The sequence below is a fragment of the Rousettus aegyptiacus genome, unplaced genomic scaffold (assembly GCF_014176215.1).
Source record: "Rousettus aegyptiacus isolate mRouAeg1 unplaced genomic scaffold, mRouAeg1.p scaffold_m13_p_10, whole genome shotgun sequence".
Lineage (NCBI taxonomy): Eukaryota > Metazoa > Chordata > Mammalia > Chiroptera > Pteropodidae > Rousettus > Rousettus aegyptiacus.
This window is the reverse complement of record NW_023416285.1, coordinates 52,527,808-52,542,812: the sequence shown is the minus strand read 5'-3', so window position 1 is coordinate 52,542,812 and position 15,005 is coordinate 52,527,808. Positions and strand designations below refer to the sequence as shown.

The 15,005-nt window shown below is 34.8% G+C and overlaps 1 protein-coding gene across 7 annotated transcripts in view; it reads left to right on the top strand.

Annotated features, from left to right (window-relative positions):
* SLC4A4 (solute carrier family 4 member 4) overlaps nt 1-15,005 on the top strand; it is a 306,370-nt gene that overhangs the window by 266,629 nt on the left and 24,736 nt on the right. For all 7 annotated transcript variants that reach the window (XM_016132915.2, XM_016132911.2, XM_016132913.2 and 4 more), the window contains 2 exons: nt 12,723-12,901; nt 14,012-14,084. In XM_016132915.2, coding sequence (XP_015988401.1) covers nt 12,723-12,901; nt 14,012-14,084 — 252 coding nt within the window. The remainder of the gene's footprint in view (nt 1-12,722; nt 12,902-14,011; nt 14,085-15,005) is intronic.

Genomic DNA, 15,005 nt, shown 5'->3' with positions numbered 1-15,005 from the left:
GCTAATGTTCTTTATGACTTGCCAGAGTCATAAATCACCTTGTGTTGACATATCTCTATATAATGTTTCAGGAAAACTTCATTTAAGTCTGGAAAAGTTGTATTACATCATATATCCTTAGCTACCAACGAGGGCAATATAAACTGTTTACTACTGTCAACTGTGATCCTACATCTGATTTTAATGTGGTAGTTGTCCTTAATGAAGAAAATGACAAATGTCCTTTCTGAAATTATTAGATAAAAATATGGGTTTTCTTTTTTAATCGATTGATGTGGTGAGTTATATTAATAGATTTTCTATTGTTGAACAAACCTTGCAACCTGGTAGAATGTAGTGGTTTTTTATACATAGTTGAATTTGGTTTGCATATATTTGGGGACTGGTGGACAGGGAATTTTTGCATCTCTAAGAGTGATGTTGGCTTGCAATTTTCTTTTCTTATAGTGTCTCCATTTGATTTTGGTCTCAGGAATATACTATTCTTATAAAATCAGCTGCAGAGTATTTCTTCTATTCTACTTCTATTTTATAAGATAGACTACAATAGTCTCTTTATTGCATGCAACATGCCAATTATATTTTCTTTGAATAGTCAGACATGCTTCTAAACTAGCTAAGAAGTTTCTGTGTGGAACTTGTAAAACTGATGATCAAACTGTTTTGGTGGTTATAAAATATTCAAAATTTCTATTTTCCTATTTCAGTAACATATACTTTTTTATATTTTTTTCAATTTCCTCCATATTTTCAAATTTGTTGACATATTGTTTACTTTCTTATTATTTTTCTAATCCAAATCTATTATTTTTCTCTTTAAATTTCTAGTTTTATTGATTTGTGCTTTTTATTTTCCTTGATCAATTTAGCCTGAGGTTTGTTAGTTGTATTATTGTTAATTGTACTATTGTTAATTGTATTTTATCAAAGAAGCAATTCTTTACAATATTCATTTTCCATACTATATTTTTGTTTTTTGTTAATATTTGCTTTGTTTTGAAGCCATGTTGTTAAGTACATTCACATTTATATTTAGTTTATCTTTTTCGTGAATTGAACTTTTTATGTGACTATTTCAAGTAATGCTTTTTGCCTTCAAGCTTATTTTATACTAATAAAGCTGTAGTAACTTTTAATTTTCACTTGTCTGATATGTATTTTTTTCTATTCCCTTATATTCAGCATACCCTGTCTTGTGTCTCTGTAAATAACATATCGCTGGACACTTAAAAATTTTATTTTACATTCTTTGCTTTTAACTAAAGTATTTAATTCATTTAAATTGTTGCTGATGATTGATAAATTTAAATTAATTTTTACCACATTTTGCTTTCTATTTGTCTAAATTTCTCGGTTCTTTCTTTTTTATTTTCCTGTTTTGTCCTCTTTTAGGTTGATGCACTTTTGCTCTTATTTCTTTGTTCTCCTTTTTATTCTGTTACTTCTATTACTTTATTCTATTACTTTGGAAGTTATACACTTAATCTTTTAGTAATTGTATTGTATATTTTAAAATGCATATTTAAGTTCTAAAGTTAGTAATTTTACCCTTTTGAATAATGCTAAGGAATAAAGAATGCTTCAGTTTTGATATATTTTTTTTCTGAATCATATACTGTTACTACCTAAATTTTATTACTATATGAATTTTAAAATCTAATTAATTAGACCTGGTCAGTATTTTTTGGAATTATGTACAAGTTTACCAATCTTTTTGCTTTTTTTTTTTTTTTTTTTTTTTTTTTTTTTTTTTTTTGCATTTCTGACCTTCATTTTTGGAATATTTTCCTTTAGACTGAGTTATTGCTCTTAAGCAGAACTTACCAGACTTTAAAATTGTTCTTGTGTAAAGGTCTTTGGGTGGCAAACACTCTCATTTGTGTTTGTCTGGAAATGTTTTTATTTCACCCTCATTCTTAAAAGGTAGTTTCTCTGGATATTTAATTTTAGATTGAAAGCTATTTTTTTCACTTGGGAGCTATTTTCTATTATTTCTGACTTCCATAAAAGTGAACTGTCAGTATAATTCTCATTGCTTTGTAAGTAATATTCTTTTCTTTCGGATATTTTTATCATCTTTTTTTGTCTTTATTCTGGAGTGTCACCATAACTTGTATAAGCATAGATTTCTTTTTATTATATATTGGACTATTGGCTTCTTAAATCTTTCTGTCTTTTACCAATTATGGAATTTTATAAGACTTTGACTCTTTCAATCTCTAATATACTCTTCTGGAATGTTATAATAAAATTCTACTTGGAATTCCAGAACAGTGAAATTCCACCCTGCCCCTCCCCCTCCCTCTCCACCCTTAATTCTTTCTTCTCTTGGTTTTTTTCTATGACCAAACCAGTCCATTAAATCTTTCCTTTTAACAATTATACTTTTTCATAGATTTAGAAGTTCTATTTTTTCTTTTCTAAATCTTCCTGTTCAATTTTGGTAGTCCCTAACTTCTTTATTATTCTTTCATACACTCATTTATTTGTTATTTTTGTATATATTGTATTTGCAGGTTTGATTCTGAACTTTGTTTTCTTTGTTTACTCTTTCTCCTAGATTCTTTTCTCCTCATATATTAAGTGTTTTTATTTTTTTAAAGCTGTGAGTTAATCTTTTTATGCACATGCTTCAAAGACATTTCATAATATCTTTCACTTAGAGAATATATATTTCTAAAGATAAGCTCTCTTTTTAAAACTATGACTATAGTACCATTATCAGTCCAAAAGAAGTTAAATTCCTTAATATCATCAAATATCTAGTCAATATTTAAATTTATGAATGTGCCATAGAGATAAATAAACTTTAAACATAATTTGTTTAAATCAGGATCCAAATAAGATTAAACAATATTATTTTAAATCTTTTATAAACTTTTAGTCCAAAGATTTTCCCCTCTATCAATCTGTTTTCTCTTATAGTTTGTTTGTTAAGGATAACCAGATTGTCTTTCTGCTTATCTTTTAATATATAATAAGCCACCTAAAAAATTAAAGACTTAAAATAACAATTTATTATCATCTCTCATTTTTGGGGGGTTAACAGGGCTCAGATGGATGCTTCTTGCCTGAGTCCTCTCCTGCAATGGCAGTTAGAGAATGGCTGGGCCAGTGTCATCTGAAGGGTTGAGTGGGCTTGATTGTCCATGATTGCTTCTTCACTCACTCACATGTCTGGCATATCTAATACCTTAATATTCTTTGGTGTGTCTGTCTGTATATATCTCTCTCTCTCCTTTCTGTCTCACCACATGGCATCTTATTGTTCAGAACTTTTCCATGTGGCTTAGGCTTCTTACAACATACCAATCTTGGGTTATTTGCACTTGTTCCATGGCAGCTCACTTCCAAGAATTAAGTAGTGGAAGATGCTAGGCCACTTCACAGTTATACTTGCAACTGGCACAGCTTTACTTCTTTTATTTTAATGACATTTTTCTTTCAATTAGAGTTGACATTTAATATTTTTTATTAGTTTCAGGTGTACAGCATAGCGGTTAGACATTTATATAATTTATCAAGCGATCCTCCAGATTATCCTAGTACCCAGCTGGCCCCATAGTTACTCAATATTATTGACTATGTTCCCTACACTGTACTTCACATCTTCATGATTATTTTGTCACTACCAATTTGTACTTCATAATACCTTCACTTTTTTCACTCAGCTCCCCAATTCCCTCCCATCTAGCAATCACCAGTTTGTCAGCCTTATTTCTTTATTTTTGCCACAGTTGATTGGTCAATATAGTCACAGGGCCAGCCTCTGTTCAAGGCCTTAAAGAAAGACTCCACTATTTGAGGAAGGAATGACAACTTTACATTGTAGAAAAATATGTGGGATAGGATATATTTTTCCAGCCATTTTTGGAAATAAAATCTGCCACATTTGCACTAAAGAATTTGTCATAATCTGGATCTTGGTGATTGCTTCCCTGTGGTGTCGTTTAGGGTTGTTTTGTTTTGTTTCGTTTTGTCCTCTATACTTTCTATAATTGATCATTGGATCTAGAATCTGATGAAGTATAGTTTAATATTTTATATCTACATCTATATTTTTTGAGGGTGGGGAGGTCAGGCATGTATACTACATTTTTGGCAAAAGGTTTTCCAGATCACAGAGGTAATGTGAATTCCAGCCCCAAACCCAATTGACAGTTTATGGTTAGGACTATCTTTAGAGATTATTTTTTTCTTTTCTTATGGCATTACCTCTAGTGGTAAGGCCAAGAGAGGCATATATTCCCACTGGTTTTCTATGTAGGATATTTTTTGTTTTGTTTTGTTTTGATTTTTGTTTTCTCCTAGTTGACCAACCCAGTATGCTGAGTTTAGAGTATCTTACTTTCATTTCAGGGGCTGTCTCCCATCTATACTCTTCTCCCCATGTCTTTAGGATTTATCTCCTGTCCCTAGAGTCTGGATGGACATTCTAATTCAGGACTTATGCTTCCAAGAATTTGCCTTATCTCTCAGGGCAGGCCCAGGCTCCAGGACTTACTGACCCTGTAGATTTACTCTTTCTTGTTGCCATTGTTTTTTGTGTCTAGCTGTTTCTCTTACTTTCTGGCAGATATACCAGGATTGCTAAAAGATATTTTCTGTATTTCATTGAGCATTTTTAGATGTTCTATACTGGGAAAGGTTTCAGTGATGATTTCGTTTCAAAGGCTGGAAATGGATGTTGACTAATCTATTTTATTCTGAAAAAAAAATTGGAAAGGTATTCTTAGTTTTGTTATATAGCCAGCCAGATTTGCTCTGTGTCTTTGAAGGTAAATAACTATTATATTTTTTATTATTAATTTTTCTTATTAATAAAATTCAGAATTTTGAATTTAGCAAAATTAGGCTTAATAAAATATAGATTTTATTCTCCTATTCCCTGTAGAAAATGTTAGAAAATCAAGGGATATTATCTTTTATCTCTTGAAATGGGAATTAAGTATATAAAAACTGTTTTCATCACTTTTGGAATTGCTTATTTGAAATTATTCCTTTGAATAACAATAGTTACAGAATAAGTGCCAGTCTTTTGATACTAATCTAATGATACCGGTGGAGGTATCATTGCAAATTAAAGGCTTTTCACTCTGGTTATTGTTTTGTTCACATTTTGTTAGGAAAGGAGACTGTGGAATGTGAAAATTGGAGATTCTGTCTAAAATTATAAAGGGTTCTCACTGCCATGAAATTGATTTAAAATAGACCTGAAACAGTGAGAGAGATGGAGGCATTGTGATATTAAAAGCAGCATGTTTTTGGGTGGCATTTGCTTTGGCTCCATGTCAAGTGGCCCTGGCTGACTGACTGCTCTGTTTGGGATGGGATCCACCTTTCCACTCTGCTGAACAGCTCTGTATTGATGTAGAAACTCTAAGGCACTTGGCTTTTTTTGGCCATCGTTTTGGTTAGTTATGTCCCACATTATCCTTGCAGAGCACTCAAAAGCAAAGCAGGTTCAGCAAGGTCATGACTTCTCCAAGGTCATTCTCTGAGTCATTGCAGAGACAGAAGAGTATCTGAATGTCGTTCTGCAAAGCAAGGGATACTTCTCACATGGAAAATGATTCTAAGTGTATAGAAGGGAAAAATAATTTAAGATGGATGTATAAACGTAGATTTTAGGTGGTTGTAGCAATAATTTTTTTTCTGATAACTTCTGTGGTAAAACCCTTGATTTGAGCGCATTTTCTCGGATAACTCAAATTTGACTCACTTTTAATTTTCATTTTTATTTTTACTCTCATAACCAGTTCTTTTACTTCATGTCTAGACGATTCTACCAGTTTAGCCATGAGTTAATAATCAGTCTCCCCTGCTTCATTCCAAAAGCAGTAATTTTTTTCAAAGCTTTGTCCTTACATGTTAGTCCTATATTCTAAACCTTTACACCTTGGCCTCTAAATCTTTGCTCTGTAAAGAATGTCCATTTGCCTTAGCCTGGGATTCAAGTTTCTTTGTAATATGATCTCATGCTAAATTTAAAATGATTCTCTTCATATACTATACAATGCTTTGGTCAAATGGATTATTGGCTTTCTTCTACTGGTTACTCTTAACTCTCCTCTCCAGTCCTTGATAATTACCAATTACCAAAATCCCCGCCATACTTTAAGATCCTCCAAATGCAAAAATTTGTCAGTGTAGTCTTCACTCCTAATATAATTTCTGCTATTTTTGTTTTTACTCTTAGTAAATTTGTATTACTCTGTGGCGCTGGTCACATGATATCTTTTGTGGTAGTTATTTTGTGTAATAACCTTATCTCCTTTTCTGGACCAAAACTTTTTGAAGGCAAAGATCATGTTTTAATCCTCTTTTCAGCTGTCATATAGCCCATCACAATAATTTCTATATGGTAGACTTGGTAAATACACATTGAAGAATGTTGCTATCTTGGGCCACATGGGTCTCAGAGTTGTGCTATTCTAGATGGTTGATAACTGAAAAACATGGCAACCCATCTCCAGTTCTTACAGTGAGTGCTTATGTAATTCAAAGCCCTGTTTACATGTTACCGCTGCAGCAAGTGTTTCTGGGTTCACTCTAGACATCGCTAAACACTTTATCCTCTGTACTTTTGGGTATCTTTTGCAGACTTCTTTGAATGTGTATTTACATTGCATTGTAATTTGTATACAAATCGAAGTCCCCTCATTCTATTGTGAACTGCTTGGTAGGAAGAACTATGTCATGATTCTTGGTGTCCCCACCAGCTTGTTGTCTGGGTCATGGGAGACACCTAGCATGAATATTTATTCTGTGTCTGCATGTGCGTGTACTGCTCTTGACCCTTTTGTTACCATCTATTTCCAGATGTAAATGTTAGACTATTAGTTTCAGAAAGTAGAACATCCTTTGGATTTATATTCATGAATACAGGGACTTTAAAGGATTTATTTAATCTTTCAAACATTTATTGAGTCCTTGCTATGTATGGAACACTCATATTAGATGTCGAAGATAAAAATTGTCCTAAGTTATAGTCTCTTTCCTGAAAGAGTTTAGTGGGTACATTCTATTCACCACCCATCTCTACCACCAAGGTTGGAATTGACCTTGCATTTTTTTGTGCTTTGTATCTTGTACATAAAATTAATTATTTGCTTCTACATCTGTCTTCAACTAATTATCTATAAACCCCTTAAGGACAGGTGTTTTGTCTTATTGTTTTATCTAGTACAAGGCCTAATATAGAATAGGTATTCAATGAATGTTTATTAAATAATAGTTTTCCAAGTAAAAACATGAGAAAATGCAAAGATCCCAGGGTAAGGAATAGATAGCAGATGGGCATGACTAGAACATGGGGGAATTAGTGATTGAAGGGGAGGTCAAAGGGAGTGGCACCAGATCACACAAAATGATGGTTCTCAACCTCAGCATTATTGACATTTTGATTAGTTCCTTGTTGGTGGTGACTGTGCAGTGTATTGTAGACTGTTTAGCAGCATCTCTGGCCCCTATCCACTAGATGCCAGTTGCATCGTTTCCCCCAAGTTGGTTACAACCAAAAATATCTCCAGATATTGCCGAATGTCCTGTGCGGGACAAAATAGTTCTGAGAAGAAACACTGACATAGAATTTTATAAATGATTTTACAGTGTTCAAGTTTTATTCTGAATGAAACAGGAATCCACTAAAGCTTTTTGAGCATGGAGGTGCCAGGTAATGATTGAGATTTTAAAAAGATAACTCTGAGTAGAGTGGCTTGGAACAACAGTAAAGCAGGGATTTCTATGACGAGATTGGCATTAAGGGCCGAGGTTTGCTGGGTGTGTGAAGGAAGTGGGTGAATTTAGCTGTACCTTGAAGGGAAAGGATGTCTTTAAACAGATATCAAGCCATAGAAACAGAGTGCTGGTTTGAAGAGTGGTGAAGAACGTACCAAGCACATTTAGGGAATGGTAAAAGTTCAGGAATCCTTGAGGTTCCCATCACAGGCAAAGTGGGGAGCCTTAGCCTGAGAAGCCAGGCTTGTCATTACCTTCTTTGTCCTGCTTGGCCCGATCATCTCGCACTGGCCTTCCCTGCTCTTTCAGTATTTCAGCCTGGACAGATGGCATCAGAGCTGCATTGTAGATACTTACTTCGATAATGGTAATGATGGATTGGAGGGGTACAAGAGTGGAAGTGAGAGGAAGGAGTGGTTAAGGGGCTGCTCTGAAAAAGGTAGAGGCACTGGAGAAGAAAGGTAAGGAACAAAAGACCATCATGTTATTTGAAAAAAAAAGTGCTGTTTTATTTATTTCTTACAGAATTATTTCCAAAAAAGTACCAATATTTGAATATTTTCATTCCATTTATATCTAGTTATTCAATACTTTTGCCTAAAAGAGACATCTTAAGAGTGGCTTGTTTTCATATGTTTAGGTTTGTTTTGCAGGACCAACTCTAATAGAACCATTTGGGTTCTGAGATCTTTATGGGAATAGTTAGGACACCATGAATTTTTTAGCATTTCTTTTGCAATTCTGTTCAACAAATATGTCTCCAGTGTTTACTGTATGTCAGACACTGTAACTAGACATTGCAAGCCTTGAACATTGAAATTTGGCACAATAAATTCATTACTTTTCCCTCTTTAGACCCAGTCTTCTTTAAACCTCTCCCTTCTGTCCATTGTCTTTCCCAATGCTGTGACTTCAGTTCAAGCTGCATTATCTCATACCTGGATTATGGAAGTGTTCTCATGACTGTCCTCTCTGCCTCTAATCTGACCATCTACAGTACTTCCTCTATAATTGACAGAGCCATTTTTCAAAACAGAAATCTGACCATATCACTTGCCTGCTTAAAACCCTTCAGTGGCTTCCCATTACTTTTATGGCAAAAATTTCCAAAGCTTTTAACAAAATACCAAAGTTTTTCACTTTTCTCACCTTATTTCCTACCTCTCCCATTTCCTCCTATGCACCAACTATTTCATTTTCTCAGAATGGCAGCTCATTTATTGTTTTTTTTTTCCTACTGCCTCCCCATAACTCATCTCCCAGTTGGTAGTTATGGCTCACATTTTAGAACTTAGCTTAAATACCACCTCTTATGTAAACTGTCCCTGATTTGGGGCTGATTTGGGTACCCCTTCTGGGTGCTTCCGTGACACTCCGAGTTTACTCCTATTGTAAATCTGCCTGTAACACTGTGATATCGTGAAAGCCTGTTGATTTGTCCAGCTCTCACTACACAGTAAACCACTTGTGGGCAAGGACTGTGTATTATTTGTAATTTTACTTCTAAGGTCTGGAGAGTACCATTGAACAAATGAATTAACATTTATTCATTTATCCAACGAACATTTATTTAGAGTGTTAACTCTGTTGGGCACTGCGCCAGGTGCTGGGGTTTCAATGGTGAAAAGAAACATGTGGTCACTGTCCTCATAGAGCCTCATTGCATTCAAGAAATCATACAAAGTGTGATATTGCAAATGTGTGTGATGCTGTGAAGGAGAGGCGATGGTATTTCAAGAGTCTCTTAGAGAGAGTTTGGCCTAGGGAGGTGCAAGGAGTCCCCCAAGGCAGTGACATACTGAGATCTGAAGCTTTAGTAGGAATTAGTTAAATGAGGCTAAGTAGAATGAGTGCTCCAGTAAGGCACAGGAATCACTGCATATGCACAGGCTTTACAAGAGGAGGTAACCTGACAAGAACGAATGCCCAAAATAATCTACTGTAGCTGCCATGAGAGAGGGAGAGTTGAGTCTGGAGAGGGAACTGTATAGAGGCAGACCAGGCAAGGTCTTCAGGTCGCACTGATGATTTTCCTTTTCTCTTAAGAGCATCGAGAAGTCTCTGTGGTTGAAGAAAAGGAAGACTTTTTGAAGGCTTTTGAGACACAGAATAATTGTATATCTATAATAACTCTGTCTAAGAACTTTCACATATTCTGATGTTTTTGCAGTTACCTTTGTATTATACTTCTAAAATCCTCATTCAAGCCTCTTTGGTATTATGTGGCCCCTTTTTGCTAGTCTCTAGGATATTTAACTCAAACTTCTTTTAGCTGACGTAATTTAAGGAAGCACTGAGATAGCTTTTTCTGCAACAACTATTCTTTTGACCCATTGATCTGGTCAGTGTGGACATCCTTCGGTTATTACAGTTTCCTTGGTGACAAGATTTGAGGATCCTGCCCATTAATTACCATGCTGGTACCTCTAATATGATCTCGAGTAATTTAGTCTAAATAGGGCTTAAAACTACATGGTAGTTCTAGCTATTATCCACCCTACTCCCCCCACCCCAATAATTCACATTTCTACCAATTAACAAAGTTTTAATTTTTTTCATATGGCTAATTAAGAGTTTATAGTTGTCATTCAGAAGAATGTATATATTCTATTTGCCATTCATTTTTAATAAACATTAATTGAGAATTGACTATGTATCATGAAGTCTGCTAAGGTATTCAGGATAAAGTCAAGGTCCTACTGTTACTTGTAGTCTAATGTCAAAGACAGATAAATACACATATAACCTCAAAACAGTGTGATGAGTGGTATGATAGAGGAAAGAGTAAAGCGATAGATAGGGGAACATAAAGAAGAAGACCTAACCTCACTGGATTCAACTATCTTACTTGGGCTGTAGTGGGAAAACTACCAGAAAAAATGAAGGCTGATTTAAGTTTTAAGGATGAGTGGGACTGAGCCAAGGGAAGAAGAAGGCAGAGTAGAGGTTATTCCAAGTAGGAAATGTTGTATGGACAAAGACACAAAGGGCATTAGTAAGACATAGTTGAGGAATTGAATGTGATCGAAAGTGATCATAGCAAAGGGTCCAAGCAAGGGGAGAGGTGAAAGAGGAGGTTGCAGATGTGAACAGAGGCCAGATCCTGAATGGCCTGAAATAAGGTCATATGACACAACCATAGGCAGGAGCGAGCAAATTCTGTAGGCTCCACTTTAGGTATAACCAGAATCCAACCACTTTTTGCCATCTTCACTGCTATTACTCTAGTTCTGTCATAGTGTCTTACATGGATTAGGGCAGTAACCTCCTGACTGGTCTTACTGTTGTTGACCCTCTTCAGTCTACTCTTAATGCAGCAGCCATAGTGTTTAGAACATAAGCAAACCGTGTCACTTGTTCATTTAAAACCCTCCAATGTCTTCCCATTGTACTCAGTGTACAAGCCCAAGTTCTTACTGTTCTCTTTATTTCTTTTTAAGATACTATGTAGTTTATTTATTTATGTTGTTTATTATCTCCCCCAGTAGAATGGAAACTCCATGAGTGCAGGAATTTTTGTTTGTTTTATTTGCATGTGTGTCACCAATGCCCAGGACTATGGCTATTAGTAAATTGGTAGTCAGTATTTGTTAAATGAATGAAAGATATATCATGATATTAAACTCATTAGTCGTTATTGAATGTGTTTGATTCAGCCATCCCTGCCTTTTTCCTTTTTTCCCCTACCTTAGCAGTATGCTGCTATCTTACCCTACCTTACCTATGCTTTATTTCAGACCACTTATATTGAAATGAACTGCTTTTATGAATAGATATTAACCACTTTATCTCCCAAGGAGGTTTTTGTTTTTAGTCAAACCCGAACTGGTAATATCTGCTTTTCTTTCTTGTGTCAGCTACCCTTGCCTGTAATGAGCTCTCTGAGACCATGATTAGACCAATGTGTGTGAGCCAGGGGTGAAATCTCGGCATTTCAGTGAGAAGAGAGCAGTGTTCTGACTAACTGTAATAGGATCTGAACCAAAACAGTCACTGGGTTCCTCGTGTAAATCTCATTCTCATTTCTTAAAGTCAATGTCTCTATTCCCTTGGATTGGTCATATTCTGACTCTTGGCACTGCTGCTTTCATGCTGTGAAAATGGACTGCTCTGTTTTGTCAGGCTCCATAGGGGTATTAAGCTTTGATTTCTTCACAAACAGAGCAGAGAAATATAACTATAAAATAACATTGCAGACACATTTAACAGTATTTATTTAGCGAGTAAAAGAGCCAGACCTTTTGTTATAGTTGTCTGCTCTTCCAGTCAGTAAATGTTATTGTGACCATTGGGCAATATTTGAAATCAGCCTATTCTGATGAGGGGGAGTACTAATTACCTTAATGATAATGTTTAATAGATTATAAAATTATTTTCATATACTATGAGAGGTGACAAATGATCTTCCACATTAGTTCTGAAGGTTCCTTTCAGATCTTTAGTCTGCTTATGCTGAGTACTGTCTAGGTGAACAGCATACTGCTAAATAGTCAAGCAGAGAAAGCATAGAGCCTGCTTTTAAGGTGCTTATCATATTTAGGTTAACAACAACCAATATTATGATTTGACCATTGTTGAGCTTTACTATGTAACAACCACTACCATTTAAGTTCCTACAAGATGTTTTGCCTGTTACTTCATTAATTCATCCAAATAACTCTTCGAAATAGACGTATATCTCCATTGTTCTGATTACAAAATTGGACGCGGAGAGGATAAGTAACAATAAACAAATAATAAGTAAGCTGTAACAAATTAAGCTAGAAGAGGTGTCATGTGACTGCTTTGTGTTAATTGCTAGGGCACATAATATGAGGATGATGAAGTCCCCTCACTGGAGGAGCTAACCTACTAGTGGATATTTTTTATCATGTAAAGTAAGTTGGTTTAGTAATCTTAATGTCCATCTGGAAAATCTGGAAATATGGCTAGGTAGCATTATGAGTATTTTGTCCACATGATTTTGTTACTTCTTTCTACAGAAAGGAGCTGGGTATCACCTGGATCTCTTTTGGGTGGCTATCCTCATGGTGGTGTGCTCCTTTATGGCTCTTCCATGGTACGTGGCTGCTACTGTCATTTCCATTGCTCACATTGACAGTCTGAAGATGGAGACAGAGACCTCTGCACCTGGAGAACAGCCAAAGTTTCTCGGAGTGAGGTATGTTAAGTCAGAGGAAAATGGCTTTATAAAACACATCATGTGTCAATCATAAGGAAATAGGCAGATATGGAGGGGAAAGGGCTGGTGATAATTAATTTATTCCTGTACTTGCTGTTCTAGAAAGGACTAAATTTTTCATCAGAGAGTCCTCAAATAATTCTTTGAGTACATTTCTTATGATACATAAATTCCTTGGATTAATGAATGGCTAAAGGCTACAATGTGAAAATGCAAGCAGGTCATTCATTTTCTTCAACATGCATGTCCTTTCGGTGCTGTGGTGCTTAGTCTATCACAATCACATATAAAAGCCAGACCTTTTAATCTTTCAGTTCTATTGAGACTCCCTAAACTCTTGAGTCTGCTTATGATTTTAAGATTATATGAAGGGAAAAAATTTCTTATTTTCTAATTCATTTTCTGTCCCCATAAGCATTGAGAAACTTTGGCCTTCAGCTGTCAAATTTGGGTCACCATGAAGGGCTGTACAAGACCTTTATATGCTGTTGCATAGTTTTTGCAGCAAATGCTGCTACCAAGGGCTTGGGTGAATAGCTCATATGACAGAGCCATCATTTCCCACACCACAACAGTGGGTGATTCTTTCTTGGGGGCCAGGGGAGGGGGTGTTGTATGGGAATTATATTTGTTAAAAAGTACTTTTGTTGTCTTAGATTTGGAAATTAGACCGATGGGATTTATTGCACTTATGAAATTTCCCTGAGTTATTTATTAATTAGAATGTGAGACAATGTATTATCTGTCTCCTGTGAAAGAAGGTATAATTACACAACAGTTTAAATTGTTTAAAAAATAAGGGCTTCAAAGAAGCCAGTAATTGATGGACCAAGAGCAAGTGATTTTTTTTCTTTCTTGTTTCTAAAAGGAGCAAATTTAGCAGAATCAGTTTTTTTTTTTTTTTCTGGATGAATTCAAATTACATATTGCATATAATAAAATAAGAGAATTTTATAGTTATATTGAGCTTATATGCTGTCCTTGAAGTATTAATTACATATGATGTCAACACTTTTGCTGTTTTAGAAGGTAGAAAGACAGAGCGTGTTTATGAAAACAAGAGGTGGTAATCTTTTGATTTGGTTTCAGGGAACAAAGAGTCACTGGAACCCTTGTGTTTATTCTCACTGGTCTGTCAGTCTTTATGGCTCCCATCTTGAAGGTAAATATGTGAAATACTCACCTCTTCCTCATTCCAAGAACACCGACAGATATTGAATGTGTGAAGAGTAGAATTCATTATGAGATAGCTGCAGGATTCTCATCAGTTCTATTAACATATTGAAGCAGATGTCAAATAGAATGAGGACTTTAAAAAACATTTATTGATTTACTTCTCATTCTTTTACTCCTATTATTATTATTATTACTTACAGTTATTTAGTCGAATCATATTAAATTATCAATACTTAAACTTTTTGACTTATAAAAATTGCAAGTTAAATCTAGCTCATCTCCCCTCCACCCCACATTTAAAAAGTATTTTTTAAGTAATTTATTTTATTTTGCAATTAAAGTTGACATAAAATATTATATTAGTTTCAGGTGTACAACATACTAATTAGATATTTATATCACTTACTAAGAGATCATCCTGATAAATCTAGCACCCATATGATACCATACATAGTTATTACAATATTATTGACTATATTCTCTATGCTGTACTTTACATCCCCATAACTGTTTTTACATCTGACCATTTTTTTCCCCACTAGTCTTCTTACATCCTTTCTTCCCATCGCTTTCCATTTACTTGTTCCTAAATCCTGTACCCCCTCCTCTCCATATTAAACTCCTAGATAACATGAGTGACTCAGGATGATTACTTTGTAATTTTTCTCCTATTCTTAATTATTGCTGACTGTGTTTCTGTTTTCTTTGAATAGGAAGGCCTAATATTCAGAAGGGGTGAATAGAGTAATATTACTGATTTATAATTAGAAAACTTAGAATTAAACTTTTGAAGAAGAAAAATGATATGGTAGTTTGGTAGTTTAGAAAGTTTGGAATTAATGTGTAAGTTTAATGAGGTGAATATCTCCCTGAATAGATTAATACGTGAAAGTCTGTTTAGAAGCAG